This window comes from Corvus cornix, chromosome 1, assembly GCF_000738735.6.
Source record: "Corvus cornix cornix isolate S_Up_H32 chromosome 1, ASM73873v5, whole genome shotgun sequence".
NCBI classification, from domain to species: domain Eukaryota; kingdom Metazoa; phylum Chordata; class Aves; order Passeriformes; family Corvidae; genus Corvus; species Corvus cornix.
The window spans coordinates 67,807,740-67,830,421 of record NC_046332.1 but is presented as its reverse complement, the minus strand read 5'-3'; the positions used below and the strand labels follow the sequence as shown (position 1 = coordinate 67,830,421).

The window sequence follows — 22,682 nt, the reverse complement described above, 5'->3', positions numbered from 1 at the left end:
TACCTCCATCACAAAGATGGTTCCATATGCCACAAGTACCACACAACATAATAAAAAGTTCACTCTATCATTTGTACTTTACATCAAAAAGTGATATGGAAAGCCATTGGAAGCAGTTAGTGATACCTTGATGTTGCACAAACAGCCTGCCAATCACTTAACAGCACAATTATTTGAGTATTTCCTGTCCACAAAAGCAGATCTAAGTCTACTCTGGTTTTTTCCTCTCTTCCCATGAGTGTGCCTGTAATCCCTCTGTGCTAGCACTAGCTTCTATAAGGCTACAGGATCAGCTGTTTCAGGAAGCTCTTTGGGAAGGCCATGAAAGATACTGTAGGAGTCCTGCCAATCCAGAATGATTGTAACAGCCACAGATACACACAGCTGGCTAAAACTTCAGACACTATTACCAAAATAGCACCTGAACACGAGTTAAGCGTGTCAAAGCCTTGAGAAATGCAGAAATTGAATATGAATTATTCTCCAGATCGAATTCCTTAACTAAAGGCCAATTAATCTTTTTAAAATATTTCTGTGGTATAGCTTGTCATTTCCCTTACTTTCGTTCTGCTCTCATATTACTAGCATCTATATCCACTACTTTTGCAACTGTGCTTCATTGCAGCTCAATTCTACAGTATCTTCTACTCCCATTATTATATTCCATATTAAAAAGGTCATTTATTTCAAGAATCAGTACAGATAGTATTTTATACCCAGAATAACTTCAGTCAAGCATGTAATAGTTTAATTGAGCTAAACAATTTCTCCTGGCTTATTTCTATACAAAGAGTGCCTTTGCATTTTTCTGCTTTCCTACTCTCAGGCAACTATACAGTAACTTTATATTATCAGTGCAAATGAGTAGGTAGGATACAAAGTAAGTTTCTTCCCCAACTCTGATTTCAAGTTTTATTTTCTCTGCAAAAAGCCCTACACCTGGAAGTCTCTCTCATTCCTATTTTCCTGTTTCCAAAAAATATTCCCCTCAGATTTTCTGATCTGTTACTTGTAAAGAGTTACTACATTTTGAAAGAAAGGAATGCAAGATAGCAAGGCAAAAAAAAGTTAGATATGAACCTAACCCTGATCACTGTTATAAATTGGTACTTTTCCTCCCTCAGATATTGCCATAACTTAGTCATTATTGATCACTGTTGATTAGACAGCTAATGCAGATCCACAAACTGTCATTTTAATATTTTTGAAGGGTTATGGTTTTTCAAGGGGAGAGGGTGGTTTTTCTTTTTCCATAAGAGGGTATCAGAAATGTTAAGATGTGTGGCAGTATAGTGTTTCAAAGCTTACGAACCGCTCAAAGAGGCATCAGAAGAACAAGAAGGAAAAAAAACCCCAAAAGCGAAACAAAAGGGAAAACTCAAACACGGCTCAGCACAAAGCAATAAAATAAAGATCACCTTAAAAGTGTGTACAGTTCTACAAAAAAACCAGTTTCTATATTCCAAATCCTAAGACACCCTAGATATTATAAATAGGAATGTATGCTCAGCAGAAGACTCATGGAAGAATAAAGAGGATCTTGAGTATCTGGCACCTATTGTACTCTCAACAATATCTGCAGTTCACGAGCTGTCACACAGAAAAGAGTACACTGGATCTATGAAGCTTTAAGGTAAAGACCTAGATCCTTTTTTTTTTGGCAGTTTTGGATATGAAATACCTGTCATTTGACGAAGTGTAAGCTTCATCATAAACTTTAACACAAATAGTGTTACAGGAATCTTACATTAATTGCCCTCATTATGGTACTTGAACACACGGCCAGAATCAAACCACCCTTGAAGCCAAGAAGACACTTCTGTGGAACCATTCCCAGATCTTACTGCTTGCTACTGAAGTAATTTTAAACAGACTTACATTTTTTACACATAAGTATCCATAAAAAGTACCCATAAGACTGCTTTAGGTATTTACTTGCTCTACTGTAGCAATAAAGTGAGACATGGAGCCACACAACCCAGAAGTATTAACAGAACCTGGTCCAAAACCTGGCCTGAAGGATTAAGTGCAAATTTACAACCCTTTTAATTAGCAAACTTGAAATGAACTATCAAAATGAAAACTGCTTAACAGTTCTTAAAAGTTTAATCTCCTTGAAAGGAAAAATAAATCTCTTATTTTTTAGAAAATTAGTTGTTTTTGTATTTTTTAACTAAGCAAATTAATCACAGCTATCAAACTTGGGAAGCCTTTTAAAGCACCCATCAAGGGAGAACATTCGATAGCTTTCAGCTTCAATCCATTTGCTTAGCAATTCATCCTCATGTTCATCCAAATAGATTCCACAGCAACGATACATCCCAGAAGCAAACTGATCACTGTAACTTCCAGCAGTCACAATCTGGAATCTAGAAGCCCACTACAAATAATATCTTGCCAAATGTGGGGGGGTTTTTCCCCCCCAAGAAGAACGCCTCAAAATATACAAAATTTAGGAGGAAAAAATTTTGATTACAGATTATACTAAAACAGAAACAAAGCCTACCCACCAGACAAGATGACAGAATATACAGATACTAGAAAGATAGCACTGCTTTATGCTATTCTCATTTTTCCTTCTAGTTAGACTTGCTTTATTTTGAGGTTTGAAGTACTCACATACATGAAACAGGGAAAAAAGCAGAAAATCCATTAGCATACTGTAAAAACTAAGTAGTCGCTGAGACGATGAAAAAGTCTGTGAAGACATAGCAAGACTGTCAAGGGCAATCAACAAATAAAGGCCTGACTTAGAAGTATTAAAGGCCGAATCCTCAAATATCTGAAATATCATAACCCAGAAAAAATACCCCCAAACCCACCAAACAGTATTATCAGAAGTGAACTTGTCTGTACTCTGTGCTATTTTTAAACCTTCTGCAGCTCATGATTCCAGAAAATTTAACTTTATCTCAATCGTGTGATGGTGTGTTTTGCACAGTGGAAGGAAACATCCGAATCTTGAATGCAGTTATAAAGCTTCCTAAACAAATCAGTGGCATTCACTGCTATACATCCCACTTTTGGAAGTTATTCTGTCTAACACAGTAAATCTTACGCAAGACTTTCTAAAAATGTGAGTGGACAGTAGTATGCAATACCTATCTAAGGGACAGAACTACCCACAGAGCAGGCTTTTCTTGTGAAGCACACAAGCCAAGTTAATCATCCTAAGAAAAAGTAGGCCTGCATGTTTTCTTAATCTTTAAATCTGTAAGAGACAGATTTGTTCACAAAGCACCAACTATACAGCACTCACTATCATTAAGCAACTAAATAAGCCACTTAACTCAAAGGAAAGATTTCTATGCAACATGCCTTGGCCACTTGGACAGTTGAGGGAGCACATGGTCAAAAATCCCAGTCATAGGAAGGCAACCATGTTCCTTTCCAGGGCTCTTAAAGGAACTTTAAATTCTCAGGAAAGTAATTGTAACAAGTAATGGATATGCAGGAGGAATGGGATTCTCCTCTTTCTTTCCCAAAAGGCGCTGGAAATTCTCAACTTACCCCACAGGACAAGTCAACAACCTCCTATGACCTGCATATGGTAACTTCAGCACCTGCAAGATCCTGCTGTTTATCAGTCCCTTCAACCACTATGTGCAGAGTACACAGTGACATTTAAAATGTACCAGTGGAAGGAAAAAGAGATTAACTCACTTCAACTCTCAGTTACTTCACTACTTCACAGTATATTCATGTTTTATATTTTTTTTGCTTAAAAAGAGTTTTTCTTTAAAGTAAAGCAATTCCTCAGGTACCAATGAATGGGGAAGCCCTGCTGCCTGTTTAACTACCATCTGGTAGGACAGTATTTCCAGACAATTTGATGTTCCAGTAACAAAACTTGTTTATTTCTTCCCTCCTTGGTTGATGGATGAGAACTATTCTGAAAAAATGGTCCTAGGAAATGTATTCAGCCTTTGTACTATTTCAACTTCGGAAACAAAAAGACAGGAAAAAGTTATTTCGCCAGTCTAAGGAATATCCATATTAAATTACTTACAGATAGAGTTATACAAAATGGAATAATAAATAATTGGCAAGGAAACTAGCTATTCAGTATCTGTGTTTAAGCATGGTTGCTAAGACAATCTTGTCATTTTTTATTATGAAAAAAAGTCTTCATCTTTCCATGCAATTGGTAATCTTTTGTATTGTGGTTATCTTGATCAGGAAACAAATTAATTAGTGGAAGTTCAAGAAGTTAACTGTCCATTATTAGGAGATTCCATCACCACTTAGGTGCTTCCTGAATCTTTATGAAGACTCTCAGAACAGACAGCCCTTACATTTTCCTTCCCAATCATTCCATAGTATCTGCCAGAAGAATGCAGAGACAGAACATTCTCTAGATGAACATCACAGTACATCAAAATAACTAAAGAAGTTTCTATTTCACAAGGATCTTAGGAAAAAATTCACTCTTCAGCAACTTGTTGGAATAATTGCTCTTTCTGAGCTGGCCAAGAATATCTAGAAATGGACTCATTTGAAAAAAAAAAAAAAACCACCAGACCAGATTTTTTTGAGTCTCTTACTTAAAAAAGGAAAGAACAGAAATTTGTTCTGATGCTTCTTCTTGAAATATAGAACCCTGACTAATTTAGAGAACAAGAAGAGAGAGTAGTGTGTTTTTTTAAAGAAAATACCACAAAGGAAGTTGAGTATCTATAACAGAAATAGTTAAGCCAATTCTCATCATTTTCATTTCCAGACAGGGCAAGGGGGAGCAGAAAGGACTGCTTTGCTTTCTCCTACATTGTATAGAAGACACTGCAGAAAAAAAAGTCATCTACTGTACTTAAAAAAGAGAGAATGAATGAATCACTGGGGCCACAGCCAAACATAGAAGTGTTTCTCTTTTTGTCAAACAAAGCAGTACTAGCAATAATACAATCAATTTTTTTTTTGTGGAACAGATACTGAAATCTGAACTGGAAAGATGGGAAATGGACTTAGTATGACTGAAGCAGAAAAATGTTGAATGTACAAGTTTATGATTATTTCAGGGTCCTCTTGTCAGCTTTCAGGTTGTTTTTTCCATATCAGACAACCTGTTGGGGCATAAATGCTTATAAATGTATATATTAGTGAGAATTTATCTGAATTTAAATTGTATACAAACAGCACATACACAGTTGCAAACCAACTATTGGACTATTTCTTCTCCTGAATTAAAACTTTTTGAACTCTCATAAAATGTTCATTACACTTGTATGATTACTATGAATCTAACATCTTACCTACAAATGTGCAACATCAAAACCTCAAGTTGCTGTTACTGTCTGTTTTACTCTGAAATGAAGCTTAGAAAGATCTTTCATGTTATATAAGGGCTAAAAAACTCAATGCAAATGACCACCACAACCAAAACCCTCAAAACAAACAAACAAACAAAAAGCCCCCAAGCTTCAAGTTTGGTTTCCCCCACTTGATTTTGGACTAATGACACAATATTGAAAACCAAGCAACAATCTCAATTTCACTGTACACCTTTAATATATGATTGCTTTCATGTCAATTATATCCAACTCAAAGTAGATTTAAACAAAGACTTTTTAAAAAAATTAATACCTCAGTCTGACCTTCATGGGCACTGGATTCATGAGTGACACGAATAGCCTAAAATTAAAATATATTTAAATCAGACTTTAAATGAGAGACTTTCAGTGTTATAAGAACCATTTTTGCACCTCATTTTATCAAATGCCATAGGTGTAACTATTTTTGTTCAGTGCTTATAATAAATAATAAAGATAATAAACAGATAATCTCCACCTCCAAGGATCTCAGAAGACCAATATTTCAGTTTCATTACAGTCAATTAAGATCAAATATCTGAGAGTTTGTAATGGCACCTTTTTTTTCACCATCATTACCATCAGGAGCAACAGCACTGTTCTCCATCCACCACTGGCCAGATGTTTCTGCCACATACTTTCAAACAGCACTAATGATGTGGCTAACCACATTATCAGCTAACTCATCTCATGGTTTAGGATGGTAGGGGAAGGAGATCATGTTTCAGCCAAATCAGCTCTTTGCGTGTCTTAACTGCTAAAGGCATGGAGATATGACTAGAAGGTACAAATTAAAAGAGGCAGCAAAAGGACCATCCTTTCAGCAATAGCCCCAGATCAGCTTAAATTAACCATTAAACTACATCCTGAACCCACAAAAAAAAAAAAAAAAAAAAGATTATGCACACATTTCTCAGGCATTTCAAAGTAATTTTAAACTAAGCCAGTGAATTAATATGGATGAGAACATTGACAAAATCCGTTCTGCTGACTGAGCTATGGGCAGGCAGGAGTACTCTAAAATACCAAAGCAGAGTTTCCTTTGTAGCAACTGTCTGATCATAAGCTAACTGTAAAATCAAATTTGTTAAGGTACTTCACTGAGTCAACCTCTGAGGGTAGTACCTACTCATGCAAGTAATTCTTATACCATTTTAAACAAAAGTAAAACACATGATACTAACTTCATAAGTTTCTAGGTATTTGGCCCTCTCTTCAGGAGTCATAGATAATGAATCTTCAAGGAACTTTTTCAGTGAAGAATTAGTTTCTTAAAAAAATTTTAAAAAGACATAATTAGTGTCATGTTGTAATTGCAACTTCATTCACATCTTACAGAATCCAACAGAAGATCTGAAGATAGAATTGCAGCAGTGTATTTTTAAAACACAGAAGGCTGACAGCAAGGTGAACTGCTGCCTGCTGCAGTTTGCAATGTTTCAAATGCTTAGTTCATAAATTAGGATAAAATATTAGTTTCGTAACTATAGGTAAAAACGCACTCCTTTAGCCTTTATGAATGGTTGTATTCAGAGAAAATAGTACAAAACATATCCTCCCCTCCATGGCTTCCCACAGTTAAGGAAAAAAGGGAAAAGTCAACAAAAACCAAACCAAAAAAACTTACCAAAGTTCATTTTATCTCTGTTGTTTGCAATAGCATGAATTAACCCAATTGTTCCACAAGCATTGTTAATGGTCTGCTTCATGAAATACACTGATGATTTGACATCTTGTCCCTTAGCTTTTATCCTCTCTTCTTCTTCTGTTCTGAAGGTTTCATACTAGAAGTAAAGACATTTCACAAATAGTAAAAATAGCTATATTAGTAAAGTAAAAATAATTTATAAAACACAATAGCTAATTAATACTGCCATTTGAAATGTTTAACACATATGGTCCAACAAGTAAACTTACCTGAACAGCTCTATATTGTTTCTTAAGCCAATGCTTTCACACTTGAAACATCTTTTTGAGTATGTGTTATCTAACATCTTCAAAAATTTTCAAAATATTTCCTTGATCTGAAATATTGAGCTCATGTCACCATCTCTCTTCAATCCAACTAAAGGCTTTTTAAGGACAGAGGCATCAAAGTGCTATCAAGAAAACTGTAATACTTCAGGTGATTAATCATCATGAAGCATTCTTTACACATTCCATTGTTACATTTCATTTTCCCCAGGAGTACAAAATAAGATTTGTGTAACACCCATGGCCCCAAAACAGGTCCTTCAAAAGCCATATTCATAAAGTAAACATTCATTTTCTGTAGCAAAAAGAGAATTTGGTTCGATTGAACAATCTAAAGTACTTGTTTTACATATATCATATTTGAGTAAAATCTTTTATACTGTGCAAAAGTGTGTTAGTTTTGTGCTTTTTTAGTTGTTGTTGGCTGTGGTTTGTTGGTTTTCTTCGGGAGGGGATTGTTGTTGTGGTTTTTTTGACTGGATTTATTAGGGGTTTTTGTTTGTTTTCTTTCTTAGAATTTTCATTTCAAACAGAAAAAGAAAGAAATAAATCCACAAATGCTTCCTCCTTTGCCTCTTTTACTAGGTATTTTTGCAGACCAAAAAAAAACCTGAAGTACATGCACTTTTTATACAAGTATGATGAAAGTGAAGTATGAATGCAGAATATTATCAAGGAACTCTTCCTGCAAACTCCTGAGAAATTTCCCTCAGGCTCTTTGTATTGTCAGTGACAAACAAAACCAAAAAACTTTTCCAGCATCATATTCCACATTTGCAGGTTGTCTGAATGTTCTGAATAGGTTAAGTAATAGCAAGAACATTATAAACCATTTTAATTTTGTTTATCTACAAGCTAACAAAAAACAGCCTTGAGATAAAAACTTCATACAGCTTAATTGGACAAAAAGTTCAAACTAGAGAAGTAAAAAATACAGCTGCCATTTATTCCCCCCAATCAAAGTAAAATCCACAGCAAAAATAAATATACAAATACTGAGAATACCAAAAATACGATTTTGAGCAAGGGTTAGACCAGATCACCTCAAGAGGTTCCTCCTAACCTAAGCTATATCCCATAATTTATATTCATTTGGATCTATTCATTCATTAGGCCCAAAATGATAAACACTCACAATATTCCCTTTGTCAGCCTACCATGCAGACTAAGAAAGCCATTGACCTTTAAAGTGGACAACAATCCTAAAATTATCTGTATGCTAACAAGAGTAGCTTGCCCTAAAAGCAAGCTCAAGGAAATTGATACATATGAACCATGAAACAACCAAACTTCCAGACAGAAGGACAGACAGACATGTGAGAAAAGTGTTTACAAAAGCAGAAAAACTAATAGGCACTTTCACAAATGTAGACACAGTCAAGAAACAAATAAATCATAAACGAAATAAAAGTGTAATTTTACAGGCCATTTTGAAAGGGAGGCTGAGGAGGGAAAAACTACTCTAGAAATATGCTCAAGGGTCTTGTGGAGTTTACACTGCCCAACAAAAGCTTTAGAATATTGGGACCTCCCATTGGGACCTCATCCTTCACACAGCCACGCTAAACAGTTGATAGAAACACTTGTGTCCCTTATGTTTCAGAAGGATTAACATGCTGAACACTTGGCTGGTTCTCAGATTCGACTGATTGATGCAACACAGCATACTTTGTTTCTCTGGTTTTGTTTGTCATGTGCTTCTTTAGGATGAAATTGGATACACCTTCTGGAACAACAACAAGGTTGTTCTTTCCCATGAGATAATGCTTCCATAGCATAATCCAAAAAAAGGTTTGCACAAGCAGGGAGTCAAAAGAAAAGTGACAGACACAAAAAGAGCTCAGACCTGTAGCTCAAACAGCCAGCCAGAAATGACAGCACAGAGAAAACAAAGTTTTAAAGGTGACAGAAAGGCCATTTCCTGAAGACAGGTGAGTTGAAAGTTTGATTAAGCTCAAAACTATCAAGGTGGCTGAAATCAAGCTTGAAAAGGACTGCCTGCATAGCTGTTTTGGAGAAACTGAGAACGCAGAGGTTTACAGGACCTAATGTGTAGGTAAACTGACCTGTCATCACTCTTCCCTCTAATTTAAACACCTTTTGTTGTAGAAGTTAAAGCTTTAATAGCTAAGTGATTTGTCCTTATAAGCTACATATTCTTTTTGAGAGACGTATTAAAACAATGAATTGTGGACAGATTCACTTCAACCTTTTTGGCTGACCATGTAATACTTTGTACCGGTTTGGCCAAATTTAGAAATATATCCTCTGAGAGAAGGCACAACCACCCCTCCCCCACCAGGTTCGGGAAAAAAAAAATTTTCCTGAAAGGAAAGTGAAAGAGATAAAAACCATTTATTTAACAAACACACGGGAAAAGGAAAATAATGCTAAATAATAAAATCTTTCGCTGTGGAGGAAAAACCTGGGAAAGTGTTAGAGCCCTCCCTTTGGTGTCCTTGGAGCTGGGGCTTGGTGGAAAGTCCTCCTGATGTGTTCTAATATTGAAGCAATCCAGTGGAAAAGGGAGAAAATCCAAAATTCCAGGGAAGGGAAAAAAAATTCAACTCTCAGTCTCTCTCCGGAGAAAAAGAAGCTGAACCACTGGCCAAAAAACTGACTTGGGAAAACAGCAAGCCGGGTGCCTCCTCCCTCCCTTGCCACAGCTGGAAGAAAACGCTATCTCTGTGTGACCTTGAACAAGCTGCAAACTGCTTTGAAAAAGTTTTGCTCAGTTTTTCATTCCCCCTCTCAGGCTCAGTTTAGAGGCGTAGAAAGGCACAAAGTTAATTTCTGGGCATAGGGCAGCGATATGGGATACACATGATAAAGTCACCCCAAGACATACTTTTATAAATTGACAGATCAATATGAATCACACTATGTAAAAGCATGTGATGACACAAAATAAGCACACTTGAAGGTTTAACCAAATCAAGTTCTTCGAAGTCCAACATAACAAAAGATGGGGGGGTGGGGGGGGAGGATTTCATCTTTATAATACATCCCATCTGTCCAAGAAGTGAAAGCCACATCAATACTGATGTGATGACTGAACTGAAAGTGGATTGAAGTTTGAAGGATTGTCAGTGTAACAAGACAAAAACCCAGAAAGGAGTTGCATATAGTCCTACACCCTATTTCTTATTTTCCTTATGCTATTGCAGCTTTCTGCTAAAAATAGCAAATTGAGCCATTCCACAGTGCTTATTAAAAAAGGCCTTAAATTGCCTGTAATAGAAAAATGTGAGGCATATTTCTCTGTGCTTCTACTTTAGCTTTTCCCATTCTGATTTGAAGTCAGAAATATACATGCAAGGTTAGCAACAGAAGGTTCTGAAGGAAGCATTTTTTGTGTTGTTTTTAATGAAAAAGTCTCCTGAATAAGGGTTAAGTCTCATCTTGATTCTAATATGACACCAAAGTACAAGATGCAAACTTTCATTCCAATTTCACTTACAACAAAAGCATTTAACTGATTATTAAATGAACATTTACCTTTTCTGTTATTGGAAAGAGAAGTAGTACTGCACATACAGGTCTTGGCACCATGCTAAGCAGTTCTGGTTCCATACCATAAACATCTACAAATTGCCAGTCAGGATGTATACCCAACTGTTTCAGGAACTGGAAAAGAAAAAAACACAAACATAACATTAAACAGGTACACCCAAACACCTATCTTTTCAGAAGCATAAAAAGTAACCACAACGTGAAATACATTAAAACAACTAATGTTTTCTAAAATCTAAGGAGAATAAAAGAGATACAAGTTTTAATAAGGCTGAATAAATCACAGTGCTAACACACAAACGCACACAAAATCCTCATGTTTTATGTATTTAGTCTCCATGACAGGGAAGTGGAAATGCTCCCAGCACTATTTACAAAAGTGTTGAAGAATTTCAACCATTTTAGAAGTGTTCTGTCACAAAACAGAAGAGTACTGAATACTCGTGTTAATCATCAGAGCCATCAGTCAGAGCACATCTGAACAAACATGGTACTACTTGCCTCCATGACTACTTCAGAATACCTGGCACCAGTGCTCACATTGGAGCTCCTATGTGCAAAAAGACATTAGGAGCAAAACCACATTTTAGTAGGTGTACCTTTTACATGAAAAATCCCTTCAAACTATGATGGAGTAAAATATTTTGAAGTAGACAAAGATTGGATACTCACTTTTTAATTGGATATTCTTCTTGTACTCAAGTAAACTAGGCATCACAACAACAGTTGCAGAATTAATAACTACAGAGATGATCTAAGACAATTTGAAATCTTTGCATTGTCAGTCTGGAAGAACCTAACTGAATTCAGGAACTGTTGTTATTATACACACACAGTAACCATCCACAACTATATGAAAAAGCTAATTGTACACTGTGCCATATATAGATCTTTGAATGAACATGGGGAAAAGGGGAAGTGTTGAGTATTTAGTAACTGATGAAACAGAAGACAGTGAATTTTGTACTTATATTCTTATACATTGAGAATTATCTTCTACATTGTGAAGATAATTACCACTTTGTGAATAGCAAAAAAAAAAAAAAAATTTCAAAAGAGAAGGGACAACACATATGGGTGCATAAAAATATTATTTGTACATCTAGTCCTTCTCTTATTAAGCCAGTGACTAATCTTTCTATCATTTTTATTGCAGGAAAAGTAACACAACTGAAAAAATTTTATTTTCCATTCCAGTATCATTTGATATTTTGCAATATTACATGAAAAAAATAAAAAAAACAACACTCACCTAGGAAAAGACCCCACAAACTAGAAAAGGCAATGATAAAGGATCCCATTAAGTTACTGGACAAATAAGTGATTTAGGTTCTCTTGTCCTTTTCTACACAACTGGGAAAAAAAAAAACCACCAAGCAACCAACCAACAAAAATAAAACTAACCCCTTTAAACCCCAAGTCAACAAAATGCTAACTAAACCCAAGAATGGCTTACTCAAACTCCTGAATGAAGAATTTAACATAACTAAAACTCCATAGATACAGGGCACCTTTCATTATTCATGTCACCATACCACTTAGAAACTTTACAATCTGAGAAATTTTAACTTCCAGTAAACAGTGAGAGTGATGATGAAAAATGATAGTCAGTACTACAGAGAACAGCAAGAGCATAGGCTTAGTATGACAAGCAGTGATCTTAACACACAACCAGACTAACAACTCTATTGCACAATCATAAACCAAAAATGAAATACTAAGGATAGACCCAAAATAGGCAAAGAAGATATCCCTCTGTGTGTCAAGAGGGTTTCATTCAGACCTGGAAAAAAAGATAGAAATATCCTTCTGAAAATTATTAAGTAGATTTTTAAAACAGTGAAGCATAAGCCCCTGTGTAAGAGAGAGTTGCAGATGGGTAACAGATGAACAATAGATGGCAGAATGGGAAGACGGAGTCATTCCTGTTTTAGGACAGCAGGAAGTTCACTTTTTAGACAGTGTCACTTATAGGGAGAGATCTCTGCTGTTTTCCTTTCCAATTATTTAGTGATTATCCAAGCAATTTTATTCTACAAATACTTACTGTAAAGAACAGTTAGGGTTCTTTGAGGGCTCACTCATTTTCAGCTGTTCACTTTCTTCTGACTTATAGATACTATGTACTCAAGATAACATAAAATAGCAGCTTTATGTTTCTCTAGATCTGCACAAGAGAGTGTAAGAATCTCTTTCTCAGACACTGCTTATCACACTGCTGACAATTCTTAATTTATAGGTCTTTGAGTTTTTACCTTAGAAAAGAAAAAAAGAAAAATACTTGGCTATATTACAGAAGTCTTGAGGAGCTCAGGAAGAACAACAGCAACACAAAAACCCCCACATGTCTGTATTTAGTATTAACTTTTTCACAACTTTGTTTTTACTGACTGTTGTCATATTTTTGTCTCTTTTCTTCTTGTTTTAAAAGACCTTGCCGAAAAACACTTCCTGTTTTTTCACTGGTCCAGCTAACCATTAGACAAAAAGCCACTTCTGAAACTATTTTACACCCCTCACCCTTATCTGCACTTCCTATGACTTTGTCCTTTTCCCCCCCAGTATTCCAGAGGGCCCTCCTTTCTCAACTACTACTGTTTATAACTAGCTAAGGGAGAGTGCAGAGAAGGTGGAGACAGACTCAGCAGCATGCAGTAAAACAATGAGAAACAACAGAGGCTGAAATACAGGGAAATTTAAATTTGATAAGGAAGGCATTTAAAAATAAATTTTAAAAATAACAAACATAGTAAAACGCTAGCACAGAATGTCCAGGAGGCTGTGGAGTCTGTGTCTTGAGAAATTCAGAACCTGACAGGTTGCTGAGCAACTTGTTTTAAACAGAGCATGGTTGGTCTGCAGAACTCAGAAATCCCTTCCAGCCTACCTCATTCTATTCTAAACGATCACAAACTGTAAATCGGTATGTCTAAATGCTGGTTAACAGCAAAAACATTACAATAAGCACTTCTAGGCACTTTACATATGCAGCATGTGGTATAAGCTATTCTGTTTTCATTGCTGGTACCACTACTTCAGCCTACTATCTGTTAAGCATTGAAAAAAGCAGAGAGCAGTTACCTTTAATATGTTCTGTTCTGACTGGCTACCTTTTAGGTTAATGGAATTTATTTACTTTAAAAAACAGAAGAAGTGTTCATGCTTATTTATTTATTTTTAAAGAGCCTCAAAAGTAGAATGGAAACCCAGCAGACCAAGGCAACACCTTGATTCAGGTGACTTGACTTCAGGAGTTTAGACTACTTCTGCCAACACAGTTACAGATTTGATCTATGAGGTTTATGGAGATATAGAAAGGATAAGTGGGGTAAGACAATGTAAGGGTAAAATTTATTATTAACTTAAGTAGTAAATGCACAACTGAAATATTGTCTGAAGTAGCAATGTGCTTTTCTACTTTGTCACTTGCATGTAAAAATGAAGTGAGGATAAAAACTGAAACAAAATAGGACTTTGAAAGTTAAGTGCAATTAAAGTTGGACAGCCTCTGCAAATAGTTCAGGAACATCACATTTTAAATACTAAGGCCTTATACGCAAGACCTGGATTTTTCCACATTTTACCGTGGTATTTGTATAAAAGTTGGAACCGTGAAAACACAGAACTGGCAAAATGCACAAACATTTCCAGACACACAGATGTAGAAGTCAGAGAGCTACTGGTGGGAAGAACCAGCTGCTGCAATCCTCTTCTAAGCACAAATGTAAACCAAAACACACACAGCATCTACATTTTATCATACTTCTGCTGAATGCATTAAAGCATCTCTATACCACAACAAAACCACAGTTAAGACCTTCCTCTGCAAAAACAAAGTGTTCCTATGGCTTTAGGAAACTGGAAGGACAACTTCAAAATAAACCAATTAAGACAATCAATATTTCCTAACTTTTTCATTAAAGCACAAGAACTTTTGGCACTTTATTGAATTGAAGCTAATTTTTTCCCGAAATAGTAGTAAGACACTGAGTAAAATGTAACTGATGGAATTATCATCAAGAAAGGGAAAATTATTCATTCCTTAAAGTATGCAATTCTTACTAATCTGTATTAAAAATATAAATGCACAATATTTTGCTTTCAATTCTTTACATATCATTTCTAGAAGCATGTAAGGAAACCAAGTCTATTTCAGAAGTGAAATTCTTTTCTAGAAATAAGAGAACCACCCAAACAATACTTCATGGTTGGAGCATTATAAGGATATATTTCTTCATTCTTTCATCCTGACATTTATGGAATTAAGATGAAGGAATATTTTTTCAATAAATTCTAGAGACAGCGTCATTATCAGTCATATGCAGCAGCTGCAAAAGCTTTAGTTCTGTATAGCAGGTCAAAAGGCACACCAGGATCAAAGAGACAGCTGGAACTTAGATGAGCTGCATTATTCCTCTTTACCAACTACTCCTCACTTAGAATGGCCACAGTATGATCTTGTTCAAGCAAGAAATGCTCCATTATAATACACTTCCTTGGGAAATTCAAAATTTATTACAAATTCTTTAATATCCTCAGGTTCTATACGTCAGGACCCCATAACAAAGTTCAAAGAATACAGCCCATCGCAAATTTTTTTTTCAAAAACATGAGAAAACTTACATCCACAAAATTCTTATCCTTCCAATTGTGTTAATTACTTGATGATATCTAAAAGAGCAACACTGACTCACAGTTAGTGTTCCTGCTCTTCAAAATGAGAGGAGTATCAATACCGTCCCTACCCGGCTCCGTGGGGTCCCGCGTGCCCCCACAGCCGCACGGGTGGGTTCAGCAATGCCGTCGGTACCAAAGAGTCCAGAAGGGCATTTGCGTGCGTTCCGCCAGCAGCATTTATTGCTGCTACGCTGGCGAAGGGTGCAGAGGCAAACACCAACATGATCCCGCAGCTCACAGTTTTATCCGGGGGTGGGGAAAGGGCAGGACTAGGGAACAGGGACCAATGGGGAAGCTCTGGGGGAGCGATGAGGGGTGGAGGCTGACAGCCAACCGGGGAATCCAAACTGGGATAGATACACGTAACAGAACATGGCATCCTAGGAGAAGCCTTTCTGGTCACCCTAACATGAAGTGGTTCTTGTGGTACTAGGGGCTTGTCTTACTGAGAACTCTCTGTCCTTTGTAATGTATGTTCACTGGCCACCACAGTATATATTTTTAACACATCCATAAAGCAGTTTTGAAACTTAACACTCAGTATGCCCAGGCACTGCTGTACATATTCAGCCAGGGCATCCCACAGGCAGCAATGCAAAGCAAAGCATGCAGAAATCTGGATGAACCAGCTGACCCAGGCTTCCTCGAAAACCAGTGAGCAAGAGCTTTAGAATGTTTCCAGCAGAGTCCTAAGGTGTTGATACTGAGCCACTGATTCAAAACACAATATTGTGTTACTCTGTGAAAAACACTTAACAGACGTGCTCCCATGATCTAAAAACTTAGGAATAACAAGGATGAGCTGGATCAATCGACTCTTCTAAATAAGCTTATACACATTTGTTTTTTTACAGTTTTACTGAAACAACAATTGGATTCTACTGACTCTGCTGGTCCTTTAAGCAAGGAAAATGTCTAAGTGGGGAACAGCATCTTCAGTGCAACAAGATAATGTATAAGGCATGAACAACTGTCACTTGTTTTCCACTTTGTAGCACCCCATTCTGTCTTCAAGACAGTAGGTGTTTCCTTGTAACAAGAACTAAGAAACTGAGCAAAAAAAGAACATAAGAAGGACCAGAAGTGGCAAGTACAAATAAAGGAATGAAGTTTGGTTTTCTTAGCTTTCAATTACTGAAGAACGTACAAAGAATGAGCTAAGGCAATCTTTCAACTATTCATATAAATAGTACTCTAAACCCCAACACAAGTTACAATTTTCCCTGTGCAACATACTTACCTATTTGAACTCAGTAAGAGGGCTACACAGCTGGAGACATTTTAAACTAGAAGAAGGCATTCAGGAAGTGCTCTCACAGTGAGTCATCTGTAATTCCTTCATATTGGTCCTTGTGCTTATTCTTTGCTATGCTGCTCCACAGGCTCAACACTCCCCCTTTGCTGACTCTGTGAAAGGATTTCTGGGGTATTGTCTTTGCAGAAAGACACAAACTGAGTCCTGGTTTTCCACCTTCTGAGGCTACACTAGTAATAACAGGCTGTCTTCCAAGCTTGTATACTATCTCCACTATTTTTCACTCTGCTTACCACAGAAGAGTTAAACTCCACTCCCTCACCTGAAAAAAAAAATATGTTTAGCTATGCATTTTTAGAAGGACATCTGTGCTTCTCCACATCCAAGATCCTTTCAAACCAAGACAGTACCTCAATCTATGAGCACTACCTCCCAACACATCTCAGGAATCGTGTACACCACATTTTCAATTATTTTGACTACAACAGCTTTTCTTTGGGAAAGTTTGTGGGATAGTGTTTCAGAGTCCAGGAAATGATCTTTTAGGAAGAGTAAGGCCTGCTTCCAAGATACTTAATTCATCTCTGTATTTGCCTGAAACCCTGAAGAGAGGTGTTCCATAAATGGATAAAGACTGGCTTTACCCAGTTTCTGCCATTTGTTCTATGCTTTGTGATCTTTATTGTCCCTGTCACTTTCAAGTCACAGCTTTCAACTGTGTTCATGAGCTAAAATAATTTTCTTTATGTAGCTGACTCTCAATACCTTAATGTCATAAAAAACTCAAAACCGCTCAAAAAGTAGGACCAAAGGCCTAAAAATAATGCTGGAGGTAACTAAGAACCAGCAACTAAGCCCTATGTGGCAAGAGAAACTGAAGCCACAGCCAGCTCTCTCAGTAGCTGAACTCTGAGCTACCTGAAGCCAGTGCTTGAGCTTCATAATCAGATACAGTCAATTACTCTATCCTTATCTGGATATAATGAAGGCATGACTTGAAATGTTATCCAGGAACCAGGGATATTTCTTAGAATGTGTAAGATGAAGAAAGGGAAGAGAGAATGAAAAAAGGTGGGACATCAAGAAAAATATCCACCAATACTTTATCTACACTTCCTAGGCAATCAATTGTGGGATGCAAGCCAGACTGAAGCAACATTATGATGAAGAACAATCAGCTTATGTTCTGACCTTTCCACTCCAAAAAATTTGCATGTAGTCTATTTTTTTGTAGAAGAAATTGGGAGCAAGATACACAAACATCATGCGGTAATAAACAAACACGATTTTCTTGCTTTCTCTCAGGAAAATCCCATAAGAGATCCAGGAAGGAGGGTAGCACTGGTCATGTCAGGCCCCCCAGCTGAAGGTCAAAGAGAAGAAACCATTCTCTGTCATCACTGTACACAAACTGGAGCTTTGCAAATGCTGAATCATCAACTCTTTCTGTATCAGAGGTAGACAATAATTCATTCTGTCAGACTGTAGAAGTGAAGGTGAAAAAAAGCACTGTGACAATCACTTAGCACTGTATGGCACATTTCACTCCTGACTCCACTCGTTACAACCAGCACTGTGTGCTGCATTCAACGACAGTCTTCCCTCTTGAAAACATCACTACAGATATGTGGCAGATTTCCACTGCCACTGGAAATCTTTAAAGCTAAGAAAGAATATTCCTGTTTACCCTCACCAGCCAGTTTCTGAACTGTCAAATAATTTTAACACATATGCAAAAAGAAAGCTTCTATATACATTAAGGATTTACAAATTCCTGTATTTGTATTGTAATATAAACATTTTCAGATAGAGAAAAACTTCTGAGATATTTTTGAAAAACTTCACACACCTCTAACTGAGAAATACCATTATCTTTCCATTATCATCTGGCTTTCTACCACAAAGACTGAAAGCCTCAAATTTACTGCCTGTATTTCAAAACCAGAGAAGATACAGTATGGTAAGAACATAGTAAAAGCAAATGAACCTGCATTTAGTACACTTCCCTACTAGTTACTGTTAATAAAGGGAATAAAATGATTGGTACAATATTCAAAACAGCGTAAGTATTTGTTAAATTGGAATGACAGTTCTAACTACAATCTAATACTAGGAATCCATGCATCTTAGAGGTCACTGGATTTTTTTTTTTTCAGTTTAAGACTTCATTACCACAGCTAGCAATAACTTTAACGAAAGCAGTGTGCATGAGGGATAGTCTAATACTCAACTAAAAAAAAGCCGAATAGCAAAAAACAAACAAAGAGACCAAACCAGAGAAGAAACACTTGGCACTTGGCTAGATGTCTGTGTAAATACATGTATTAAACAACTACCAGACACAAACATTACACTTTGTCGAGGCATACCATTGGACTTTTTTAATCCTGAAGACTTCTAGAATATTTTACAGAGCACAGTACAGAGTACTAAAAAAAATGCCCATCCTTGCAATTAACTCAACAGGGTTTTCTAAAAATGAGTTTGCAACTTCATTAGAATTTTAAATTACTATTGTTGTTGTTTTAAACACAAGCAGGATATGAATAACTTATGACTAACAGCCCTGTTGCTACACAGTTCACCATTGTACTGATGACATTAAAAGAACAATTAATAATGCAAGGTGTATTCATATTTTCATATTCAACACCCACCTTTTTTTTTTTCTTAAATATACATCTCTCAGTCTAGATAATAACAACCCCTGCTCAGTCAAGACTGGAAAACACAGTGAAGGAGGAAGTCTATCTAAGACTAACTGGTTTCAAGTGGCCTTTCCTACACAGAAACAGTAACAAGAAAATCCTTGTGGAGTACAAATCCTATTATCCATGATCATCTACAACTGATACAGCCATCACCAATGCAAAACCAATGGGCAAAACAGATGGATTTTAAACACACTTAAAACTGATCATTTGATATTCTTAGAGGATTTTCTCCATACAACATAAACACGTAGTGATACAAGGTATTTCAGATTAAAAAATGTCACTATTTTTTCCTCCTCGATTGCTACTTTAAAGCTGAGGTCTTAATTTGTACCATGATGAGCTCATCTCAACATCTGTAAAGTCAAAAGAAGTCAGAGAATTGGAAATTCTTACTAGTAACTTATTGACACTTATTTTCTTCCAAACCAGAATTTAGTTTCTGAATTTCCACATTTAAAAAAAAAAAAAAAGATACATGAGGAAATTATAGCATATGTTCAAGATGAGGTCCCAGGAAAGGTTGTCATTTTTAACTCAGGAGACTGGGATTACAGACTTCTCAGCTTGCTCCACAGCAGCAATACTGTAAGAATTGTAAAATTATTTGCACTAGGAAACTATTAAGTACAAAATGACCCAGCATCAAATAACCCTTCAGTCTCCTGCAGATGCAGTTTTTATATTACAGCAACCGCAACAACAAAAAACCCAAACAAAACATTCTTCACACACAGAAATTTGCAGTTTCCAAAATATTTCAATAATACAGTTTAAAGAATACAATTTTGCTGCTGGAAGCTTCAGAGCCCTTTGGCTTACACACCATCTTTAACATTATCAACAGGCCTGCTGAAATCAGCAACTGACCTCTACCGCTTGTTAAAGATGCTCAAAATTGTCACTGACAACATGATACAGGGTTGGAGTATGTGTGATTTCCTTTCAGAGAGAGCTTATTTAGTGGCAGCATTGTTTTGTGCACTAGAACAAGCTTCCTTTCTCTAGCGTGGTTTCTACCATGCTAACAAAAACAGCAACAACCAAGCACGCACATATTGCCGTGAATAAGGAGCAACACGCAAATATGGTAACATTACATTCTTTTCTATGGTCAGCCAAAGAAGAATGAGACTACAACACAGTGATGCAAGGAGATCCATACATGTGCCCAAAGCCACCATGTACAGGTCCATACCTGGCACAAAATTAATGTTTTAATCACTAATCAATGAATTAAAGCCCACCTTAAAAACATCAGGGATTTCATTGGAGTAATAACCAACCCGCAATTATTCTCTTTTTACTGTTTTTCTTTCATACAGTATATTTACGGGAGAGGTTCCAGTACGGTCCGACATGAGACGACTGAGCGCACACACGCGTGGGGAAGGAAGGGGGCACTCTCCTTGGAAAAGAAGGAGCCTTTACTACATGAAAACGAGAGGAGACGGGACCAAAGCTGCAGAGACTAAAGGTTACCTCAATTAGAAGCTTCTTACCTGATTCGTGACCTGAAAATAAAGCAGAAAACAGAAGGGGGTTAAGATCCAGTCGGATCCACGGGATAAGACCTTCCCTCCTTCCCTGCCACTACCAGCCATCCCTTAAGCAGCGATGTGGCCCGGCGCGGCCCGGAGCCCTCTGCCCTCTCCCCTCCGCCATCCTCCCGCCCACCCCACAGCAGGCAGGCTGTCGGGCAGGCAGCCCCCCGCGCACACGGCAGCCCCCCACCGCCCAGGCCGGGCACTCACGTCGGGGTTGGCCTCCAGGGGCAGCCAGCGATGGGGCTCCATGGCAGCGGCGGCGGATCCCGGTGCGGAGCTGGGCGGACCCTCTCAGCGCGGCTCTGACAGCGCCTCACGGAGCCGCCGCGCCTCAGCCCTGACCCGGGGCCGCGTCACCGCGCCGCGCCTCACAGGGGGGAGCGGGCGCAGGAGGAAACAATTGCCCTGTGCCCGCCCGCACCGCCGCGCCGCTCCGCACAGACGACCGAGGCGGCGCGTCCGGCGGTGGCCGCCGTCCGTCCCCGGAGTGCTCTGGGCGGCGATGCCCGGGAGATTCCCCACTCCCCGCCCTCTTGGCTCCCCCGGCAATGGACTCTCCCAGCGGGGCAAGGGGTGGTTCCTCTCTCGCCCCGCCGCCGGGGCTTGTGGGGCGCGCCGCAGCCGCCGGGGGGCGCGGCCGCTCGGTGTCGGGGCACGGGGGGGCTGGAGCCGATCCCGGCAAGGAACCGTGGGGGTGTGGGGAGCGCCCGCCGAACGCTCCGGCAGCCCGGCCCCTCCGAAGCGGCCTCCAGTAGCCACGCTGAACCGCGGCGGGGAGGCATGGGCAGCGTTCAGGGAAATACGTCCGCGGAGGATGGGGCAGGCCACGGGGCAAGGCGGGACAAAGGGAGTCAGAGGGAATTGCTGAGCAGCAGTGGCAGTAAATTACCCCCACATCACAGAATCACAGAATATTCTGAGTTGGAATGCACCCACAGGGGTCATGGAGTCCAGCTCCCGGCCCTGCACAGGACGTCCCCAAGAGTCACATCGTGTGCCCGAGAGCATTGTCCAAACGCTTCTTGAACTCCGCCAGGCTGGTGCTGTGACCACTTCCCTGGGGAGCCTGTTCCTGTGCCCAACCACCCTCTGGGTGAAGAAACTTTTTCTGTTATCTAACCTAAACCTCCCCTGACACAACTTCAGGCCATTCCCTCAGGTCCTGGCACTGACTGCCAGAGAGAAGAGATCAGTATATGCTCCTCCGCTTGATCTTGCCTGAGAAGACCTCAGTGTAGCAGCAAGGACTTGGGTGGTGAGGTCCCCATATGTCCTGCTGAAAATTACTGCAAGATGTGTTAAACACGATTAGAAACAGCATTTATATTCTATAGCTGCAAATCCCATCATACTTCCTATCTCAGGACCATAAACATGGCATTTCTTGGCCTTTTGGCTAAGATGAAGCACAGTCTAATACATACATAGCATATATAGTGTGATTATATTTTATATATGTATACATACCAAATTTAGTGTTATGCCTTCTTTCAAGTGATTTCAGAAAGGCTAAAAATGAAGAAACGTATCATGACATTGGCAAGACCACACCACTGTGTCCATTCTGGAACCCTCAGTACAGGAAGGCCATTGAGGTGCTGGAGCGAGTCTAGAGAAGGGCAACAAAGCTGGTGAAGGGTCTGGAGAGTACATCCTATGAGGCACAGCTGAGGGGGCTGGGGTTGTTTAACCTGCA

General features: G+C 38.4%; 1 protein-coding gene across 1 annotated transcript in view; it reads right to left on the bottom strand.

Moving 5' to 3' along the window:
* Nucleotides 1-21,366, bottom strand: part of UCHL3 (ubiquitin C-terminal hydrolase L3) — a 44,312-nt gene extending 22,946 nt beyond the window's left edge. The window contains exons 1-6 of the mRNA XM_039549541.1: nucleotides 21,194-21,366; nucleotides 20,942-20,953; nucleotides 10,779-10,907; nucleotides 6,934-7,090; nucleotides 6,491-6,576; nucleotides 5,581-5,628 (exon numbers count right to left, since the gene is read on the bottom strand). Coding sequence (XP_039405475.1) covers nucleotides 5,581-5,628; nucleotides 6,491-6,576; nucleotides 6,934-7,090; nucleotides 10,779-10,907; nucleotides 20,942-20,953; nucleotides 21,194-21,235 — 474 coding nt within the window. The 5' untranslated portion in view covers nucleotides 21,236-21,366. The remainder of the gene's footprint in view (nucleotides 1-5,580; nucleotides 5,629-6,490; nucleotides 6,577-6,933; nucleotides 7,091-10,778; nucleotides 10,908-20,941; nucleotides 20,954-21,193) is intronic.
* Between the last annotated feature and the right edge of the window lie 1,316 nt (nucleotides 21,367-22,682).